Source organism: Staurois parvus, unplaced genomic scaffold (genome assembly GCF_062004578.1).
Source record: "Staurois parvus isolate SC_StPar_1 unplaced genomic scaffold, SC_StPar_1.0 ptg000472l, whole genome shotgun sequence".
In the NCBI taxonomy this organism is placed as follows: domain Eukaryota; kingdom Metazoa; phylum Chordata; class Amphibia; order Anura; family Ranidae; genus Staurois; species Staurois parvus.
In genome coordinates, this window is record NW_028318268.1 from 2,573,231 (window position 1) to 2,596,975 (window position 23,745).

The 23,745-nt window shown below is 41.0% G+C and overlaps 1 protein-coding gene across 3 annotated transcripts in view; it reads left to right on the top strand.

The window, feature by feature from the left end:
- Positions 1-23,745, top strand: part of LOC149452448 (RNA polymerase II elongation factor ELL-like) — a 227,367-nt gene that overhangs the window by 116,528 nt on the left and 87,094 nt on the right. For all 3 annotated transcript variants that reach the window (XM_089689392.1, XM_089689390.1, XM_089689391.1), the window contains exon 5: positions 6,612-6,871. In XM_089689392.1, the coding sequence (XP_089545518.1) occupies positions 6,612-6,871 (260 nt within the window). The remainder of the gene's footprint in view (positions 1-6,611; positions 6,872-23,745) is intronic.

Below are 23,745 nucleotides of genomic sequence, written 5' to 3' on the forward strand. Positions count from 1 at the left end.
TCGGCCGATTTTCTTATCGTGTGTACGGGGCATAACTGTAACTATATGTAACTATATGGTTTGTTTTTTCTTCTGTTTCTCTGATTCCTCTAGTCACACAACAGAAGTTGGCTGCACTCATTGACCTGCTGAAAAATGCTAGTTCGGTGGAGGCCACACACTGATTGAAATTCAGCCAGTCCATCAGGGATTTCAATCAGTCAGTCAGGTAGAGAGGTGCCACACCCAAACCTAAGCGTCCAGATACAAATTATTCCAATGTAAATTTTGGCACAAATCCAGCGTGTTTCAAGGAATAATACTTCCCTTTCCTCAGGACTAAAGAGCAAATAATAAAAAAAAAACAATATAAAATACCGCTTGTTTGCTATTATAGCGCTGTATTAATTGGTTTATATTTTAATATAAAATACACTGAGAATCTAAAAATATAAATATCTAATATTTTATACGTTGACCTAATCTAAAAAGTAGATAAAGTATCTATTATACTAGTACCTATATACTAGAAATGATCGTATAGGTAAATCCAATTAGCACAAGAGTATTAAGCCCAATAAATTAAAAATAAATATAATTTTTATTGAGTAGATCAAACATTCTAAAATATTAGTATCTTTCATAATATAGTTAAATTATTAATATGCTTATATCATTGTATAATCATTCCAGGAAATTAGTATCAATAAAGCTAATTGATAAAATTATGTTCTAGAATGTATTCACATGAGTCATTCCATAAAATACTATAATTATATAAAATTGACAATAATTAATGTGGCATGATTGTATAAAATCTGTATTACTTCTACCAGTACAACCATCTCTAATAGTATAAGAATATTTTTTTTATTGTTTTTACAGTAGAGGCCATAATCATAATTGTGGGTTGCATGCTTTGTATAAATGTAAGTGCAGTATGTTGAGTGGTAGATGTTCGTATTTTTAGATTCTCATTGTATATTAAATGGTTTATTTTATGCTGTTTGTACTTTAGCCCTGATGAAGGGGGAGTGTTGAGCCCTGAAACGCTTTGGCTATGTGACACATTTTATATCATCTTACCTTGGAATAAATCTGTGTCTAGGTGATTACATTTTGGTGTGGCTTCTATCTCCAATTCTCACCAGATAAAATCAGACTTTCATTATCTTGAGAACGCTCTGTGGGTGGGGCGAAACGCGTCAACGCACTTCTGGTTGGCTGTTCGTACGTCCCGCGTCATTTCCGTCATGCTGAGCGGTGCGTTCCAAGCAGCCATCTTGGTTCATTGTTAAATGGTGTATCCTGTATCCTGTCATCCTGCTGTTGGATCAGGCTGTGAGGTCTCGGCTTTAAACAAATGTGGAACCTGTGATTCTGTGGGAGCTCAAAAAGCAATAAAAGCTGTTTATGATCATGAGAAATGTGAGTGGTCTGATAAACAGTTTTTGGTATAACACAGTTTATTAGCAGTATTACACTATTGGTATTTCTTTTCCCTGCACTGCTGGGGAGCTGGAGAGAGGAAAAGGCAGGAGTGAGTGGAGGAATATCCTATACTTTGTGGTGGAAAGGAATCCTGGAAGTCTTAAAGGGGGTCTAGGAGCCCAAAATAATCCTAAAAGGTGCAACACTCACCAACATCTGGTGAGTGCGGTAGATGTTGGTTTTTCACTGGTGGATGGTGGAAATATTTTTTCTGGCACTGGGGAGTAAAGATTTTATATATTTTTTTATTTGGACTTTACATATATTTTTGGACACTTTATTATGGGCAACACAGTAATTATTTAATTGTTTTGGAATATTCACATATTGATTTAATAATATATTTTTTTTTTGTGCCACAATTACTTGTGTATATGTATATTTTATTGAGGTGGTGATCTGCTCTGATTATTGTTTTTTTCTGTTTTGGTTTGTTTGACCTGTGTGCAGCAGCAATTCACAACCTTGGTTCATTATTGTTTTGTAAGGGGTGATCCTGTGCGCTGGGGTTTTTATATAGACTTTCATTATCTGCCTGTCCCTGTGCAGATTTGAATTTGATTGACGTTTGGTAACACTTTGGTAAATAAGGCTTGTTATTGTTTGATACGCATACGGCTGAAAACCCCTGTAAGGCTCCATTCACACTAGGGTTTTTCAAATCACGGGAATCGCTGCAATTCTGCCTGCGATTTAAAAACATACTGTAAAAGTGTGAAAATGTGCATTCATGTTAATGGCATCTGAAAACGCAGGGCATTTTTGATGTGATCGTGGCGAGTCTTTCCGCACAGCAAATGCGCTGCGGTCACGCAAACAAAATGCCAGGACAGGCAAATTCCAAAAAAGGTTCCGTAAACTGTTATGGGCATCATACGTCCCACAATTTTGTTTGCGCATTTGCTGCGTGGAAAAACATGCCACGATTGCGGCAAAAGCGCCCTGCATTTTCAGGTGCCTGAACACGTGATTGCATGTTTTCACACTTTTACAGCGCATTTTCAAGTCGCAGGCATAATCACAGAAATCCTGCCTGCGATTTGAAAAACTCTAGTGTGAATGGAGCCTTATAGGGGGTTTCAGCCGTATGAGTATCAACATGCTGAATATGTGATTGTGAATTTTCATTATTTTACAGCACATTTTCAAATCATGTGCAGATTCGTGGCAATTCCACCCGTGATTTGAAAAACCCTAGTGTGAATGGAACCTTATGGTTGTATCATTTGATGGCCAGGGAAGACACAACACCCTTCTGCCAAATACAGAGAGCAATGTAATCTTTTTTGTAAACAGAATATTTATCCTGTTCTGTTCTCTTTATATATCTATTGGGTGCTGTGGGAAATGTTCACATTTTGATTTTGGTCATCGGACAAGTAAAGAAACTAGTAGAAAAATACTGACTGGCAACTGAAACTTGATTATTATTTTGTTGCAACAGGCCTGACAATCCAAACATGACAGTAACTAACGCGTTTCGGCTTCTCATGAGCAATACCTTACCACCCGAAATGCCACATCGCAATAAAACAATAATGCAGATTAAGTTACTATGTGCCAACATTTGTCTACTGATTGCATTGCTGTGCGGCTTTCAGGAGCCTGGCTGTACACTGGTGTCCTGTCCTGATTAATTTGGGGTGGGGGAGATTTGAGCGCTCTCAATCCTTGTAAAGTAAAGAAACTAGTTCTATTTTGTACTATGCAGTGATTTCTAGACAACTGTAGATACCTGTAAATATCTGTATCTGTGACCTCATCTTACATACCCTGTTTCCCCTAAAATAAGACCTACCCCAAAAATAAGACCTAGTGCTATTTTTGGGAATTGCTAATATATAAGACCTACCCCGAAAATAAGCCCTAGTTGTGATCAGGGCTTTTTTTCAGCCGGAACGTGGTGGAACGCCATTCCACCACCTCCGGCACTGACCTTGCGCACACCCATATCTACTGTCTCTTATAAACACAGAAGCGTGGCTGAAGTGACAGCACCATCCGCTCCCACAGAACACCCTACCTCTGTACTCACTCTGGGACAGGGAAAAACAGATATCTGCGGGTGCAGTATGCAGTGTGTTTAGGGGTGGGGCATCTCCTCTTGCAGTCTAATGCATGGAAGCCGATGCCCCAGGGGTGATCACCGGCCAGTGGGGAAGAGGCGGAGCGGTGAGTTAGTACGCTTGGTGCACTGTGTGGGAAGATAGGACCCGAAACGGGAGTTACTATAGAGAAACTCCCCTGTCAAGTCACCCCTGCAACACCTGACTGCAGCTCACAACTGTCTTCAGCTGGCCCTCTCTATAGTAACCCTCATCCACAACTGCCTGCATCTCACCTCTGCACCTCCTGTTCACACCTGGACATTTAAAAAATAAGACCTACCCCAAAAATAAGACCTAGTGTGTTTTTCTGAGCCAAAAAAAATATAAGACAGTGTCTTATTTTCGGGGAAACACGGTAGTTACATAGTTAGTCTGGCTGAAAAAAGACAAAAGTCCATCCAGTTTAACCATTAAAAAAAAAAAAAAAAAAAAGTTATAATCCTATACCCACAGCTGATCCAGAGGAAGGCAAAAAACCAGCAAAGCATGATCCAATTTTCTCCTGCAGGGAAAAAAATTCCTCAGTGATTCCATGAGAGGCAATCGGATATTCCCTGGATCAACTTTACCTATAAATGTTAGTATCCAGTTATATTCTATGTATCCAAGAAAGAATCCAGGACTTTTTTAAAGCAATCCACTGAGCTGGCCAGAACCAACTCTTGAGGGAGTCTATTCCATATTTTCACAGCTCTCACTGTGAAGAAACCTTTCCGTGTTTGGAGATTAAATTTCTTTTCCTCCAGACGTAAAGAGTGCCCCCTTGTCCTCTGTGATGACCTCAGGGTGACTAACTCTACACCAAGTTCACTATATGAACCACTGATGTATTTATACATGTTGATCATATCCCCCCTTAATCTCCTCTTCTCAAAAGAGAATATATTTAGTTCCTCTAATCTTTCCTCATAGCTGAGCTCCTCCATGCCTCGTATCAGTTTGGTTTCCCTTCTCTGTACTTTCTCCAGTTCCCCAATGTTCTTTTTGTGAATTGGTGCCCAAAACTGAACTGCATATTCCAGATGAGGTGTTACTAATGATTTGTACCGGGGTAATATGATATCTCTCTCTGGAGTCTATACCTCTTTTAATACAAGAGAGGATTTTGCTCGCTTTAGAAACCGCAGCTTGGCATTGCATGCCATTATTAAGCTTGTGATCTACCAGAACCCCCAGATCCTTCCCCACCATTGATTCCCCAGTTGTACCCCCCTAGTATGTATGATGCATGCATATTCTTAGCCCCCAAGTGCATAACCTAAAGTGGAACTAAACTGAATCTGAGCACTACAAACTGAAAATGATATTTAATTCATTTTTAATATTCAGAGAAAACTCTCCCATCCATCCATGTCTCCATGCTTTAAAAGTCCTAGGAAGACTCCTGGGATGTATGACATCATTCTGGCCTAGCTCAGAAACCAGGAAGCAACTGAAGAAATGTAAAAAAAAAAGTTTAAAACAAATAAATATAATATATCTTCCTACTGACCAACCCTAGCAGCATACGCATTACAACATAGTTAATGCTGATTGAGAGAATTTAGCTCTGGTTTAGTAAATACCTTACATATGGATGATATCTAGATTACTGTATATTGTTAGATGCATGTCTAAAGTTGGCCATGCACTCTACAATCTGATTGTACAATTTCCTTTAAATCTACCCACAACTGTTAAAGGGTTAGTTCACCCTCTCAGTCAACATTGACTATATTTAATCCTTATGTTGCTAGCATTAGTAAATAGATAGAAAAGCATATCATATTTATAAGTTGTAAACTTTTTTTTCTTTTTTTCATTTCTTCAGTTACTTCCTGCTTTCCATGCCTAGGTAAATGATCTCATACATCTAGGGAGTCTTCAGGAGGGGAGGAGGAGTTTTCTTATCTAAGCACAGCCTCCTGCATGCATGTCTGAGCTAAGGGCAGATGGATTCCAGAAAGTAAATGCTACGTGATTCTTCTGCCCTTACTCAAGATGGCCACAGCTAAAAATGCTAGGTGGGGGGGGGGGGGTGCTTGTCAATGTGATTTCTCAGCAGAATAAATCAAGGAGACACGGATGGATGGTTGAGTTTGCTTTGAATATTAAAAATGAATTAAACAGCGTTTTTGGTTTGTGGTGCTCAGATTCAGTGAAGTTCACTTTAAAAAATACCCTATATAGTCTCTAAATGCTATTACATAACTAAACTAATCAGCTAAAAAATATGCTTTAATGCTCTTCCTATATCAGTAGGCCATTTCTGCAGTGAGTGTAGCGTGCCCCCAAAACCTCCCAACAGTTTTCCAAGCTCCATCCTATCTTCTTTCCAAAAAGGCAGCTGCTACAACGAGCGTCCACTAGTGGTCCTGGATCAAGCACTGTCCTACTCCCAAGCCAGGAAAGGACAGCACTTTATGGTTTAGAGCAGCCTTTCTCAACCTCTTCAAGGCAGAGGAACCCTTGACTAAACTTTCCTGCCTCGGGGAACCCCTGCTAACAATGACTTTATCTACAGTTCATGATACATTAGTGTGATAGTCAGAGGTAAGAATGCTCCTTACACTTGTGGTCATTGGGAAGAATTACCTTCTTACAGATTGCTAAAAAGATCAATGGTATCAGTGGGAACTGAGAGGTAAAAATTGCTCATTGCTCACGGAACCCCTGGCAACCTCTGGAGGAACCCTAGGATTCCACAGAACCCTGGTTGAGAAACGCTGGTTTAGGGTTATGTCATGCTACCTAGGAACTGCATAGGGTATTTTTTTTTTAATAAAGATGAACTAACCCTTTAAGTGCAATGGGCTGCCTGACTGGTTACAAATGGGTTAATAAATTAAATGGATTATGTTAGGTGTGTCTTCATGTTACATAGATTTTGGTAAATCTAAAGAAAATTGTGCAGAAATTGTACAATCAAATTGCATAGTATGCAGCCAGCCTAGACCTGCATCATCATAGACACCACCACCTATCTATCACAACTTGTAATGGTATTGCCCCAGTTCTATGTACTCTTTATTAATGCTATGTTGTTTTTTCCAGGTAAATGTGTCAAGATCCCAAGCAAAATGAGCGTGGAGTCCAATACAGATGGTTCTCCATCTAGTTACCGTCCACCTGTATTTCTAACACCAGCGGCCAAAAAGTGCAATCGGGTTAATGGTGAACGAAGACCTCTGCAGGAGTGGCTTATCCAACTGCTAGCCTTGAAACCGTACCGAAAACATGACCTCATTCTACGCCTAGAAAAATCCAATACCTTTCCCAGAGATCAGGCAGAACTGTTGTCCGCATTGGATGTGGTATGTCCTATGAGTAGTGAGCCCTTTTCTGTTACAATAGGTTTAAATTAAACCCGAACAAGGCACAGCAATACAACAGTTACTTTTCCTTCCAAAATGAGAGGTTTTAGCAAAAAGATATACTGTATAGAGTACAAGAATATTGTGTCGAATAGTGAACCTTTTAAGATAAAAATCACAAATATTGTCATGGAGAGTTAGATGTGAATTGAAAAATGAACATGAAAAATGAGAAGGTGAACTAACGTCAAATTTCCTGGCCAACGCTCCAGATCCCACTGCACCTAGCACCTGTGATGCCCCAGTAGCAGTCCATACTCCACATGACCATACTGTTCAAGGAGACGCCCTTCTGTCTTTGATTACACCATATTTGAAGAAGCCTCCGATGTACTTCTCATTGGTCAACACAGCATTATGATAGATACTCACTCTGGGGCTGTGTATTGCAGAGTACGGACTGCTGTTGGGGAAACCCAAAACTCATGGGTTTCAGTAACATTTTTGACTGCTGAAGCCAGATTGAAAAGTATATGTGTTTATTATACAAACATGTAGGTAGACTTCCATGCAGGGAGAGCAGAACAAATACGTAGTGTGGATTCAAAATAATGCCCTAACTTCTAATTTCCTGGCCAACCCTCTGGATCCCACTGCAGATAGCACCTGTGATGCCCCAGTAGCAGTCCGTACACCACATGACCATACTGTTCAAGGATGTAGGTAGACCTCCATGCAGGGAGAGCAGAACAAATACGTAGTGTGGATTTAAAGTAATGCCCTAACTTCAAATTTCCTGGCCGACCCTCCGGATCCCACTGCACATAGCACCTGTGGTGCCCCAGTAGCAGTCCGTACACCACATGACCATACTGTTCAAGGAGACACCCTTCTGTCTTTGAGAACATCATATTTGAAGAAGCCTCCGATGCACTTCTCATTGGTCAACACAGTCATACAGCTACACTGACCAATGAGAGCTTGCCATTGCGAGCATTATGATGGATACTCACTCTGGGGCTGTGTATTGCAGTGTACGGACTGCTATTGGGACAACCCAAAACTCATGGGTTTCAGTAACATTTTGACTGCTGAAGTCAGATTGAAAAGTATATGTGTTTATTATACAAGCATGTACGTAGACCTCCATGCAGGGAGAGCAGAACAAATACATAATGTGGATTCAAAGTAATGCCCTAACTGTCTTGGAAAACTAATACAATTTATATGTCCTAAGATGGGTGGAAATTTAGCTATCTGACTGCTTTGAAGTTCCATCTGTGTCTTTGGTGGAGTTCTTTGAAATGTAAATGCACATTCACACAAGAATGTTACTTCCCATTGCTTCTCTAGATAGCAATCTTCCCAGCTGGAGGTGTGAATAGCATTCTAACAGAAGAAATACAGATGTTACACAATAAGACTTCTATAACAAAATATACATTCAATATACAGTTGTGTTCAAAATAATAGCAGTCAGACATCACTAACCTGAACAATCACTGTTTTTGGTAGAAATGATATTTCTACATGGCAAATAATTTACTAGCAGGTGTAGTAGAGTAATAGAAATCCAACAGACCCAACAGTCATGACATGCATGCTGCTGATTCTGTGTAATTGAATCACTAATTGAAAGGGGCATGTTCAAAATAATAGCAGTGTGGCGTTCTATTAGTGAGGTCATTCATTCTTTGAAAAACAGGTGGCAATTATTGCCCTTATTTAAGGAAGGAAGGCAGCAAATGTTGTACATGCTGGTTACAGTGCATTTCTCTCTGAAATTCTGAGGAAAATGGGTAGTTTCAGACATTGTTCAGAAGAACAGCGAACCTTGATTAAAAAGTTGATTGGAGAGGGGAAAACATATAAAGAAGTGCAGAAAATGATGGGCTGCTCAGCTAAAATGATCGCAAATGCTTTAAAATGGCAACCAAAACCTGAAAGACGTGGAAGAAAGCGAAAAACTACCATTCAAATGGATAGAATAATAGCCAAAATGGCAAGGACTCAGCCAACAATCAGCTCCAGGAAGATCAAAGAAGGTCTAAAGTTACCTGTGAGTACTGTTACAATTAGAAGACGCCTATGTGAAGCCAAGCTATCTGCAAGAAGCCCCCGCAAAGTCCCACTGTTGGAAACAAGACATGTGCTGAAGAGGTTACAATTTGCCAAAGAGCACATTGACTGGCCTAAAGAGAAATGGCGCAACATTTTGTGGACTGATGAAAGTAAGATTGTTCTTTTTGGGTCTAGTGGCCGGAGACAGTTTGTCAGACGACCCCCAAACACTGAATTCAAGCCACAGTACACTGTGAAGACAGTGAAGCATGGTGGTGCAAACATCATGATATGGGGATGTTTCTCATACTACGGTGTTGGGCCTATTTATTGCATACCAGGGATCATGGATCAGTTTGAATACATCAGAATACTTGAAGAGGTCATGCTGCCTTATGCTGAAGAGGAAATGCCCTTGAAATGGGTGTTCCAACAAGACAACGACCCCAAACACACCAGTAAACGTGCAACATCTTGGTTCCAGACCAACAAGATTGACGTTATGGAGTGGCCAGCCCAATCCCCGGATCTTAATCCAAGAGAAAACTTGTGGGGTGACATCAAAAATGCAGTTTCTGAGGCAAAACCAAGAAATAGAGAAGAACTGTGGAATGTAGTCCAATCATCCTGGGCTGGAATACCTGTTCACAGGGGCCAGAAGTTGGTTGACTCCATGCAACACAGATGTACAGCAGTTCTCAGAAACAGTGCTTATACAACTAAATATTCATTAAGTGATTCAAAGGAAAGCAAAATCTTCAAACATTTTTCAGTTTATATAGTGAATGTTTGAGTTTGTAAAGAAGAATTCAAACACTGCTATTTTTTTGAACAGTCTAATATTCACTTTTCTTCAATTTTTTTAGAGGAACAACACAAATTTGATGTATTTTTCTTCATGTTTTGATTTGGAATAGAATGTGTCATGTTCCCAATGCATTTGTGTGTATGGAAATAAAAGCTATTAGAAGGATTTTGAACTTTATTAACTTTTTTAAACACACTGCTATTATTTTGAACACAACTGTATATTAACTTAATCAAAACGAAATGTTTGATATATAAAATGGCTGCTCCATTTTCCCTCACATTGCTACACCAGGGGCATGGAGCATCATGACTAATATGTGCAGCGGATTTCAGAGGGGTGCCCAGGATGTTTGGGGGTGGTTCACTTTTTCATTCTTTAATAAAAATGTGAACCTACCCTTAAGGTGGAAGTAAACCCACTTTGGTAACTTTTACCTACAGGTAAGTCTTTAATAGGCTTACCTTTAGTAGGCTTACCTGCTGGTACTGTAAATATCTCCTAAATGTGCACCGTTTAGGAGATATTTACTGTAGTAGTGCCGATTATGTCACCGGCGCATGCGCACCACGCTCTCAATGGATGGTGTGCTGTCCATTTCCAGAGCTGTGCCGCGGCCGAAACACCCAGACGGAGGATCGGTGAAGATGGAAGCTTCAGGAAGCCATGACACCACTCCGCTGGAGGGCTTTGTTTTCAGGGAAGTCTTTCATAATGTGCTGGTAATCCATGCTAGCACAATATATTCTTAACTTGAAGGGAGAAGATTTTTTAGAATTTTTTTCGGCGGTTAATCATTATAATTCAGCTTTTAAAGTGGTAACTATTTGTTTAGTATATTGATAATGGTCCAGCCTGGCACAATATAATTATGAATTTATTATCCCTGATGCACTTCTAGGAATTCTGACAATCACTATAGTAGTTGGTGCTACTACAGCGATAGTCAAGATCTTCAGGTTCTTTGCCAGCACCCGCTACACTGCACATTGGACACAGGGGGTGGTGTGTTCAGCACTGCCATCATTCATAGAACACCTTGTATTTTTTTTTAATAAATGCATGGCATTCTCTGATTAGACAAGGTGGATATCATGACATCATCCCCCCCCCCCACCTCATCCAATCAGAGAATGCCTTGTATTCCTTGGAAAAAATACAAGGCATTCCATGAATGGTGGTGGTTCTGAACAATCCCTGTGTTCAGTGTGCGAAGGAGAAGCCGCTTGCATAGAACCTCAACTGGTCCAGAAGATTGCAGCTATCACCGTAGTTTTGGTTTCGATTCTAAGGCCCTATGTACACGGGATGTTTCTGAATGATGGAAACTGACTGCTGGAAAACGTAGGTTAAAAAACGTCTGTTTAGCCGCGTTTGCATACCGCATTTATGTGCGTATATGCGTGTTTGCGTTTAGAAGCGTTTTTTAAAGATAAGCACAGGAGAACCTCACAAATTCCCAGAATGCACTGAAAAGTGGTAAATTATTAACTATTTCAGACTGTTTCAGAGAAATACATACAGTAGAAGCAGAGACAGCAGTATGTGTTGAGATAATTCGGCGTGAGTTGCTCATTAACATTTCTTTTGTTTCCAAGGGTGGGAAAGGTGTCTGGTGGACTGAGTCATTAAGGTCACATAGCAGGGGGTCTTCATGAGGAATTTGAGGTGTGAATGGTTATTATTATTATTAGAGATGAGCGAATTTCTCAAAAATTCGATTCGGCTGATTCGGCGAATTCCAGTGTGAAATTCGATTCGATGCGAATTTCTTCGCTACGAAGATGACTTATAAAAAGGGTTTCTAGGCTTCAGAGAGCCTTTAAATTAGTGCAGAACACTGTACCTTTAATTTAAATGCCCTTGGAGATGAGGAAAGAGAAGGAGAAGGAGAAGGAGAAGGATGAGAAGAAGGAGAAGGATGAGAAGAAGGAGAAGGAGAAGGATGAGAAGAAGGAGAAGGAGAAGGATGAGAAGAAGGAGAAGGAGAAGGATGAGAAGAAGGAGAAGGATGAGGAGAAGAAGGATGAGACGAAGGAGAAGGAGAAGGATGAGAAGAAGGAGAAGGATGAGAAGAAAGAGAAGGATGAGAAGGAGAAGGAGAAGGATGAGAAGAAGGAGAAGGATGAGAAGAAGGAGAAGGATGAGAAGAAGGATGAGAAGAAGGAGAAGGATGAGAAGAAGGAGAAGGATGAGAAGAAGGAGAAGGAGAAGGATGAGAAGAAGGAGAAGGAGAAGGATGAGAAGAAGGAGAAGGATGAGAAGAAGGATGAGAAGAAGGAGAAGGATGAGAAGAAGGAGAAGGATGAGAAGAAGAAGGAGAAGGATGAGAAGAAGGAGAAGGATGAGAAGAAGGAGAAGGATGAGAAGAAGGAGAAGGAGAAGGATGAGAAGAAGGAGAAGGATGAGAAGAAGGAGAAGGATGAGAAGAAGGAGAAGGAGAAGGATGAGAAGAAGGAGAAGGAGAAGGATGAGAAGAAGGAGAAGGAGAAGGAGAAGGATGAGAAGAAGGAGAAGGATGAGAAGAAGGAGAAGGAGAAGGATGAGAAGAAGGAGAAGGAGAAGGATGAGGAGAAGGAGAAGGATGAGAAGAAGGAGAAGGATGAGAAGAAGGAGAAGGATGAGAAGAAGGAGAAGGATGAGAAGAAGGAGAAGGATGAGAAGAAGGAGAAGGATGAGAAGAAGGAGAAGGATGAGAAGAAGGAGAAGAAGGATGAGAAGATGGAGAAGGAGAAGGATGAGAAGAAGGAGAAGGATGAGAAGAAGGAGAAGGAGAAGGATGAGAAGAAGGAGTAGGATGAGGAGAAGGAGAAGGATGAGAAGAAGGAGAAGGATGAGAAGAAGGAGAAGGATGAGAAGAAGGAGAAGGATGAGAAGAAGGAGAAGGATGAGAAGGATGAGAAGAAGGAGAAGGATGAGAAGAAGGAGAAGGAGAAGCAGAAGGAGAAGGATGAGAAGAAGGAAAAGGAGAAGGATGAGAAGATGGAGAAGGAGAAGGATGAGAAGATGGAGAAGGAGAAGGATGAGAAGAAGGAGAAGGATAAGGATGAGAAGAAGGAGAAGGAGAAGGATGAGAAGATGGAGAAGGAGAAGGATGAGAAGAAGGAGAAGGAGAAGGATGAGAAGAAGGAGAAGGAGAAGGATGAGAAGAAGGAGAAGGAGAAGGATGAGAAGAAGGAGAAGGATGAGAAGAAGGAGAAGGATGAGAAGAAGGATGAGAAGAAGGAGAAGGATGAGAAGAAGGAGAAGGAGAAGGATGAGAAGAAGGAGAAGGATGAGAAGAAGGAGAAGGATGAGAAGAAGGATGAGAAGAAGGATGAGAAGAAGGATGAGAAGAAGGAGAAGGATGAGAAGAAGGACAGTTCTGTGACAGTTTCTGTCTATTTCTGACAGTTCTGGGACATTCACTCCATACAGCTGTTTCAACCGCTGTATGGAGGGAATGTCATGGAACTGTCAGAAATAGACTATTAATGACAGTTCTGGGACTGTCCTTCCATACAGCGGTTGAAACATTGTATCTATTTTTTTCCATAAATGACATTCTGCAAATACACTTAGAGGAGCGCTGCAGATACACTTTTTGCCGGCTTGGAATTAATCTTATTTTCATCCTACTTCTTCTTCTTCATCCTCATCCTCATAAGAAGAAAAAGAAGAAGTAGGATGAAAATAAGAATAATTCCAAGCCGGCAAAAAGTGTATCTGCAGCGCTCCTCTAAGTGTATCTGCAGAATGTCATTTATGGAAAAAAATAGATACAATGTTTCAACCGCTGTATGGAAGGACAGTCCCAGAACTGTCATAAATAGTCTATTTCTGACAGTTCTGGGACATTCACTCCATACAGCTGTTTCAACCGCTGTATGGAGGGAATGTCATAGAACTGTCAGAAATAGACTATTAATGACAGTTCTGGGACTGTCCTTCCATACAGCGGTTGAAACATTGTATCTATTTGTTTCCATAAATGGATCCATTTATGGAAACAAATAGATACAATGTTTCAACCGCTGTATGGAAGGACAGTCCCAGAACTGTCATTAATAGTCTATTTCTGACAGTTCTATGACATTCCCTCCATACAGCGGTTGAAACAGCTGTATGGAGTGAATGTCCCAGAACTGTCAGAAATAGACTATTTATGACAGTTCTGGGACATTCACTCCATACAGCGGTTGAAACATTGTATCTATTTTTTTCCATAAATGTGGAAGTTTATTTGCAAGTGTATTTGCAGAATGTCATTTATGGAAAAAAATAGATACAATGTTTCAACCGCTGTATGGAAGGACAGTCCCAGAACTGTCATAAATAGTCTATTTCTGACAGTTCTGGGACATTCACTCCATACAGCTGTTTCAACCGCTGTATGGAGGGAATGTCATAGAACTGTCAGAAATAGACTATTAATGACAGTTCTGGGACTGTCCTTCCATACAGCGGTTGAAACATTGTATCTATTTGTTTCCATAAATGGATCCATTTATGGAAACAAATAGATACAATGTTTCAACCGCTGTATGGAAGGACAGTCCCAGAACTGTCATTAATAGTCTATTTCTGACAGTTCTATGACATTCCCTCCATACAGCGGTTGAAACAGCTGTATGGAGTGAATGTCCCAGAACTGTCAGAAATAGACTATTTATGACAGTTCTGGGACTGTCCTTCCATACAGCGGTTGAAACATTGTATCTATTTTTTTCCATAAATGACATTCTGCAAATACACTTAGAGGAGCGCTGCAGATACACTTTTTGCCGGCTTGGAATTAATCTTATTTTCATCCTACTTCTTCTTCTTCATCCTCATCCTCATAAGAAGAAAAAGAAGAAGTAGGATGAAAATAAGAATAATTCCAAGCCGGCAAAAAGTGTATCTGCAGCGCTCCTCTAAGTGTATCTGCAGAATGTCATTTATGGAAAAAAATAGATACAATGTTTCAACCGCTGTATGGAGTGAATGTCCCAGAACTGTCATAAATAGTCTATTTCTGACAGTTCTGGGACATTCACTCCATACAGCTGTTTCAACCGCTGTATGGAGGGAATGTCATAGAACTGTCAGAAATAGACTATTAATGACAGTTCTGGGACTGTCCTTCCATACAGCGGTTGAAACATTGTATCTATTTGTTTCCATAAATGGATCCATTTATGGAAACAAATAGATACAATGTTTCAACCGCTGTATGGAAGGACAGTCCCAGAACTGTCATTAATAGTCTATTTCTGACAGTTCTATGACATTCCCTCCATACAGCGGTTGAAACAGCTGTATGGAGTGAATGTCCCAGAACTGTCAGAAATAGACTATTTATGACAGTTCTGGGACATTCCCTCCATACAGCGGTTTCCGGCAAAAAGTGTATGTGCAGAGTTCCTCTTTTCTGCAGATACACTTAGAGGAGCTCTGCAGATACACTTAGAGGAGCTCTGCACATACACTTTTTGCCGGCTTGGAATTATTCTTATTTTCATCCTACTTCTTCTTCTTCTTCTTCTTCATCCTCATCCTCTTCTTCTTCTTCTGAGGATGAGGATGAGGATGAAGAAGAAGAAGAAGAAGTAGGATGAAAATAAGATTAATTCCAAGCCGGCAAAAAGTGTATGTGCAGAGCTCCTCTAAGTGTATCTGCAGAGCTCCTCTAAGTGTATCTGCAGAATAGAGGAACTCTGCACATACACTTTTTGCCGGCTTGCAATTATTCTTATTTTCATCCTACTTCTTCTTCTTCTTCTTCATCCTCTTCTTCTTCTTCTGAGGATGAGGATAAAGAAGAAGAAGAAGAAGAAGAAGTAGGATGAAAATAAGATTAATTCCAAACAGGCAAAAAGTGTATGTGCAGAGCTCCTCTAAGTGTATCTGCAGAATAGAGGAACTCTGCACATACACTTTTTGCCGGCTTGGAATTATTCTTATTTTCATCCTACTGCTTCTTTTTCTTCTTCATCCTCATCCTCATCCTCAGAAGAAGAGGATGAGGATGAAGAAGAAGAAGATGAAGAAGAAGAAGAAGTAGGATGAAAAGAAGAATAATTCCAAGCCGGCAAAAAGTGTATGTGCAGAGTTCCTCTATTTCTGACAGTTCTCTCACAGCTTCTTCACATGTACAGCGGTTGAAACATCTGTATCCTAAATGGAAACTAATAGATACAAATTGTATCTATTAGTTTCCATTTAGGATACAGATGTTTCAACCGCTGTACATGTGAAGAAGCTGTGAGAGAACTGTCAGAAATAGAGGAACTCTGCACATACACTTTTTGCCGGCTTGGAATTATTCTTCTTTTCATCCTACTTCTTCTTCTTCTTCATCCTCATCCTCATCCTCTTCTTCTGAGGATGAAGATGAAGAAGAAGAAGAAGTAGGATGAAAAGAAGAATAATTCCAAGCCGGCAAAAAGTGTATGTGCAGAGTTCCTCTATTTCTGACAGTTCTCTCACAGCTTCTTCACATGTACAGCGGTTGAAACATCTGTATCCTAAATGGAAACTAATAGATACAAATTGTATCTATTAGTTTCCATTTAGGATACAGATGTTTCAACCGCTGTACATGTGAAGAAGCTGTGAGAGAACTGTCAGAAATAGAGGAACTCTGCACATACACTTTTTGCCGGCTTGGAATTATTCTTCTTTTCATCCTACTTCTTCTTCTTCTTCATCCTCATCCTCATCCTCTTCTTCTGAGGATGAAGATGAAGAAGAAGAAGAAGTAGGATGAAAAGAAGAATAATTCCAAGCCGGCAAAAAGTGTATGTGCAGAGTTCCTCTATTTCTGACAGTTCTCTCACAGCTTCTTCACATGAACAGTGGTTGAAACATCTGTATCCTAAATGTAAACTAATAGATACAATGTTTCAACCGCTAAACATGTGTTCCTTCTGTCAGAGAACTGTCAGAAATAGCGGAGCTCACTGCAGGGACACTTTTGCCGGCTGATCGGGAAATGTTCGATTCGCGCACCCGAAGTAGGCAAAATTTCGGTTTCGCCGCGAATCGAATATTTCCTGAAATTCGACTCGAATTCCGGTTCGCCTGGTTCGATTCGCTCATCTCTAATTATTATATCCTTTGTTTCCAAGGGTGGGAAAGGTCTGAGGTGTGAATTGGTCATTACAATGTTTGACAAGCTTGGTAGGAATATCCTGTGTGCAGTGTTTTGTCCATCTGAGTACCTTAAAAACTCTTTGCATGCATTTTTCGTGATGAAAAAAAGGCTCTGGACAGCATCGGGAACTGGAAGAGTTAAAAAAAAAATTCAAACGCAAACGCTTATAAACACGATTTGCCGCGTTTAGATGCGTTTACAAGCGTTTTGCTTTTGAAACGCTGATAAAAGCAACATCTGAACGCAAGTTTGTTGCGTTCAAAAAAACGACTGTAAACTCAACTGCCTGTAAATGACTGTAAACAAAGATGTATACATGGACACATAGGAAAACATTAGGGAGAGTTCAGGGGCTGCTGAAACAGCTCCTAAACGTGAATTTATCAGCTGCAGTGTACATGAGCCCTAAGGCAAAGAAGAAAATAAGTCATTATTATTATTATACAGGATTTATATAGTGCTAACAGTTTGCTCAGCATTTTACAATATAACGGAAGACAATACAGCAACAATACAGTTCAATACAAGAGGGAAAGAGGGATAGGAGGGCCCTGCTCCTTGAAGCTTACAATCTAGGAGGGAGGGGCTGGTGGTATAAAAGCTAGTAACTGTGGGGGATGGACTGGTTGGAAGAGTAGAAGATTCCATTATTAGCTGAGGGCAGGATAGGCTTCCCTGAAGAGATAGGTTTTCAGAGATCGCCTAAAAGTGAGCAAAGTAGGCGATAGTCTGATAAATTTGGGTAGAGAGTTCCAGAGGATGGGGGAGGCTCTGGAGAAGTCCTGGAGATGAGCATGGGAGGAGGAGACAAGGGAGCTAGAGAGCAGGAGTTTGTGGGAGGAATGGAGAGTACGATTAGGGTGATATTTGGAGACAAGATCGGTGATGTAATTTGGGGCAGAGTTATAAATAGCTTTGTACGTTATTGTTAATGTTTTGAATTTTATCCGTTGGGCAATGGGAAGCCAGTGGAGGGATTGGCAGAGAGGGGTGGCAGATATGGAAAGGTTAGTAAGGTGGATGAGTCTGGCAGCAGCATTCATGATAGACTGAAGAGGGGATAGCCTGCGATGAGGTAGGCCAATGAGGAGGGAGTTACAATAGTCAAGGCGAGATATAACAAGGGAGTGAATAAGTTGCTTAGTGGTTTCCGAGGTTAGGAACGGGCGTATCTTGGAGATGTTGCGGAGGTGAAGTGCAGACATGACAGTAATGCTGGAGCTTTATTAAAGTAACACAAGCTGAAAACTGCATACAGTATGAAGTGTCAATGGCTCTTTTGTGTATTGTAACTCTCTGAAGACCCACTCCCTACTCTTACTACCCATCTGGTTATTAACTTTGCATTTGACATAATTAATGAGCATGACTACAGCACTGATTGCTTCTCCAGAGACTAGTAGTGTTCTCCTATACGGCTCCACCTAGAAACACACCTGTATCCCTTTACACTTTTTAAGTGCGCCCCTGAAGGTTTATTCTATAATGGTAGTATGCACAGCAATAGACAGAGCTCTCTAGTGATGATCGGCCACCACTGCTGGCACTTCCATCTTCACCTGGTCTTTCTCCCCAGTTTGTGCTCTCCAGCTATTTGAATGGCTGGGGTGTGATGATGTCACATCTGCGTTTGTGCGCAAGAGTCATGATCACGGTACAGCACTCTCTGCATTCAGGACACTCAGTGTTACTGCACATGCGCTGGTGACATCATCGACTGTAGCTAATGTGAATGTCTTTCAAACAGCACACGTTTAAGGGTTCATGTACACTGCAGCTGATAAACTCACGTTTAGGAGCTGTTCTGCGTTTTTTTAAGCAGCCCCTGAACTCTCCCTAATGTTTTCCTATGTGTCCATGTACACATCGTCGTTTACAGTCCTTTACAGGCAGTTGAGTTTACAGTCGTTTTAGAACGCACCAAACTTGCGCTCAGGAATAGATTTTACTGGCGTTGCAAACGCCAAACGCTTGTAAATGCGTGTAAACGCGGTTAACCGCATTTATAAGCATTTGCGCGAAGCATTTTTTAACTGTTCCATGTCCAGATGCTGTCCAGAGCTTTTTTCATCATCAGAAATGCATGCAAAGTGTTTTCCATGTATTCAAATGGACCCGATACACCAGCGCAGTCAGTTCCAGGTGTTGCGTGAAGGAAAAAATGGTAGAACGTGCCGCATTATGCTCATGATGGGATCCATAGTGAATACAACCAGAAAAGACGTCATCTCAACACATACTGCTCTCTCTGCTTCTGCTCTCTCTATTTCTCTCAAATGTCTGAAATTGTTAATTTTTTAGGGCATTTAGGAAGGACTATCTTTTAAAAACACTTCTAAATGCAAATGCGCATAAACGCGGTATGCAAACGTGGCTAAATTGACAGTTTTTAACCTACGTTTTCCAGCAGTCAGTTTCCATCGTTCAGAAGCGTTTTCCAAATGCCCCGTGTACATGAGTCCTTACAAGATATTCACAGAACCTACAGGTAAGCCTTCTTATAATAAAAGTTTACTATCACTTTAAAGTGGTAGTAAAGTCTTTTTATTTAAAGTTCGCTGACAGGCAGGGATTTTATAACAGAAGAGACCCTGGTTCTGTCACAAGTCTCCCCTGCCTGTCAGCGATAATGTGATCTGAGCCACGCATGCGCAGCTCACATCACAGTTATGACCCGCTCTGTGTGCGGTGGCGATGTGACCCCCATGCACATTCAGCCCGGCCACTGAAGCGGCTGAAGACAGAGAACCTAGGAGGAAGACCGGGCAAAGATGGATGTATCAGGGACCCAGGGGAGCTTTGGCAGCACAGCGCTGGAGGGCTTCATTTTCAGGTAAAGGTGGGAATACACGATTAGAAAATCGATCGATCAGTCATCCGAAGACCGAGGGGGATTCGTTCGTTGGTCGAAATCGTGGCCCACATTAACCAATCTAAAAAAAATCCTTCATCGGGCAATACGTAGTGTTGACGTCTTCCGTACAAGTGGAAGTGATGCAGTGTGCGTGTGACTTTGTAGCCAGCCCCTTCCGGCCAGAACGAGCGATATACACAACAATTACCAGCAATGAGTATAATATCGTTTATTACATGACCTATATACATAAATAGTGATACATAAAATATAATATGCAGAATTCTGGTTTCATGATCTCATTAGGCCAATCTACTTTTAACATTTGGATTTTTCATTCGTGTTTATGAAGATTCCTTGGACATAAACATCCGGGTCATCTTCTGTTTCCGCTCATGCATGATAGCGCTTGATAGATTTTTTTTGTACGACCGTCATACCACCGCATAGAAAATCGGTCGTTCGTATGTGAAACGACAACATTTTTCACTGTTGTTCAACCGGATTTTTTCTTTCACAATATCATTATCAGTTAAACCATCCTGCTCATCAACTAAAAGAAAATCGTTCGATCAGTGGTTCCGCAAACTTTTTTCGTACAATTATCTTATATACATAAGTCTGTCATAATGTGCTACTATGCAGTGCATACTAGTACATTATGACTTAAACCTGCAGGGGGGCTGCTTTATGATAACTAAGTGATAACTAAATATTAACTAAAGACATTTTATACTAAAACATGATAAAGAGTTGTGTGGCCAATGGCACATTTTCACTAATTTAGGGATAACTGGGAGGACTGGACATGTCATGCCCTGGAGTTCTGTAGTTTTAGCGTGTTTAACAGAATTAGAGCATATAGCGTATATTATTCTGAGGATGCCTCTATTGCTGCCTATTGAATCTGTGCAATTACAGTAAGCAGTATTTATGACCAATCACAATAGTTTGTATTTTAGATCAAAAGAGTACTTGGGATATACATATCAAAATTCTATATATGCAGTGCCGGATTGCCAAAAAGGAAGAGTGGGCACTGGTCTATGGGCTCCATGCCGTTTACAAAAGATAGAAAAAATTAGTCATCTCAAAGAAATTAAGACTTTACATTAAACATGCCATAGAGAAAATACTGTATTAATGTAATATACCCAATAACAACTTAAAGTACATAAATCATAGACATCAGGTTCATATTACAGTTTGTCTCTTAACAGCTCACCTTCTTTCAGCTGTCAATTTGTAAAACATTTTGGTGCAGTCTATGTCTTTGTAATGTACAGTAGTGATGTCATCTCCATCTAGCGGCTGGCGTGCACACTACTTAGTTCAATGTTATCCCGCTAGGACACGTGCATGAGAAACCTCCCAAAACCTGCGAGAGGGGGCCCCAAGGTTTCGGTTATCTAGGGGCCTCCACAGAGTTTATTCAGGCACTGTATATATGAAATGAACCTTATACTTAATGCAGACATTTACCTTCTATTGCTACCTGGACTCCTTCCCAATATAAATCACAGATTTTTTAAAATTATTTTGTTCGTATAATTTTTCAACATCCCTACCCCCACCACTATTCACCAGGCAAGAATGACATGTCTCTGCTCCCTCAGCAGCTTCCTAGAAAACTATGTCACATATCCCAGGAGGCTGCAGAGTAAGGCTGTGCAGGAGCTGGTGGGAGGAGCTGGTGGGAGGAGCTGGTGCACGTCATGCCGCCTCAACCTCCACAACATCTCCAGAATACGCCCCTTTTTAACCAATGATACCACAAAGCTCCTAATTCACTCCCTGGTTATCTCTCGACTCGACTACTACAACTCCCTCCTCATTGGCTTACCTTTACATAAACTATCCCTCCTCCAGTCCATCATGAATACTGCTGCCAGGCTCATCCACCTTACCAACCATTCAATGTCTGCTACCCCTCTCTGCCAATCCCTACACTGGCTTCCACTCACCCAACAAATAAAATTCAAAATACTAACAACAACTTACAACGCCATCCACAACTCTGCCCCCAGACACATCACCAACCTGGTCTCCACATATCAACCAAACCGCTCTCTTCGATCCTCCCAAGACCTTCTGCTCTCTAGTTTCTTTGTCACCTCCTCCCATGCTCGCCTCCAGGACTTCTCCCATCCTATGGAATTCTCTAGCCCAATCTGTCCGGCTGTCTCCTAATCTATCCACCTTTAGACGATCCCTGAAAACCCTTCTCTTTAAAGAAGCCTATCCTGCTTCTACCTAGTAAACCGCCATTTATTTCCTCCTTCAGCTCATCTCCCTCACAGCTATTACCTTTTGTATCACTCAGCCCTTCCTCCTAGATTGTAAGCTCTAACGAGCAGGTTCCTCTGTTTCCTCTTGTATCAAATGGTATTGTAACTGTAATGTCTACTTTCATTTTGTATAGCACTGCGCAAACTGTTGGCGCTATATAAATCCTGTATAGTAATAATAATCACTGGAGACTGACTGTCTGAACCCAGAAAAGACAGTTGAGCTTCCAATGATTGAGGAGGACCAAGATGGCGACAGGAGATTGCTGCACGTGATTAGCAGATCTCAGGAAGACAACGTTGGATACGCTGGGCAGGTGAGTACCTGAACCGAGTACAACATTGCTTGACAGATAAATGGAAATTAAAAAAAAAAGTGAAGTTGCTTTTTAAAGTGGAACTAAAACTAATGAATCACCTCTCACCCGGCATTTCTACATCAGCTTCCACAACATCTTCTCCTCTCCTTTTGGGTTTGGCTTCTTCAGCAATCTAGATTGGCCAGCCCGAGATGACATAACTCCTGCACATGTGTATGGGAGTTAATTCTTCCCAGTACCCTTCAAATGTTGGGGCTGTGCCTTGAGCAGCGCATGCACAGCTCAGTGTACCCTGTAAGGAAGTTCGTGATAAGAAGCCTAGACATAGTATATCTCTTGTGCAACCAGAAAACCTTCCTGCTCGCAATTTTTTTTTTCATAGGCAAGGTTTCACTCTAACTCCTGGTAATTGCAGACCTTTGCCAGCATTTTTTTAGTGTTTTTTTCCTCACTTCCTGTCCATGTAATGGTTATCAGACGGAACTGGATGGGAGGTAAAGTGCTCCATGGGGTACACAGAAAGTAACAAAAACACATTTTCTAGCGAAGTGAGGAAGTCCTTTCAGGATTTTAATACTATCTATGCTCTTATTAGGGAACCTTCACCTCACTGCCTGCGTAGGTGATGTGTCTAAGACACCTTTCACATGGCTGGTCCAATCAGCTCCATCTGTCACTTTTTGAGGTGGACCTGATTGGAAGCTCCATGTTAGTCTACAGTGAAGGAAATAAGTATTTGATCTCCTGTTGATTTTGAATGTTTGCCCACTCACAAAGAAATGATCAGTCTAAAAATGGAATGGTAGGTGTATTGTAACACTGAAAGGCAGAATAGCAACAAAAAGTTCAAAAGAAATGCATTTCTAACAAATGATGCACTGATTTGCATGTTTATGAGGGAAATAAGTATTAGATCCCCTTCACAAAACATGGCTTAGTACTTGGTGGCAAATCCCTTGTTTGCAATCACAGAGGTCAGATGTTTCCTGTAGCTGGCCACCAGGTTTGCACACATCTCAGGTGGGATTTTGACCCACTCCTCTTGGCAGATCCTCTCCAAGTTATTAAGGTTTGGTGGCTGACGTTTGGCAACTCAAACTTTCAGCTCCCTCCACAGATTTTCAATCGGATTAAGGTCTGAACACTGGCTAGGCCACTCCAGTACCTTAATGTGCTTCTTCTTGAGCCACTCCTTTGTTGCCTTGGCCGTGTGCTTTGGGTCATTGTCATGCTGGAACACCCATCCACGACCCATTTTCAATGCCCTGGCTGAGAGAAGAAGGTTCTCACCCAAGATTTTACGGTACATTGCGCGTCCATCATCGCTTTGATGCGGTGCAGTTGTCCTGTCCCCTTAGCAGAAAAACATCCCCAAATCAGAATGTTTCCACTACCATGTTTGACAGTTGGGATGGTGTTCTTGGGG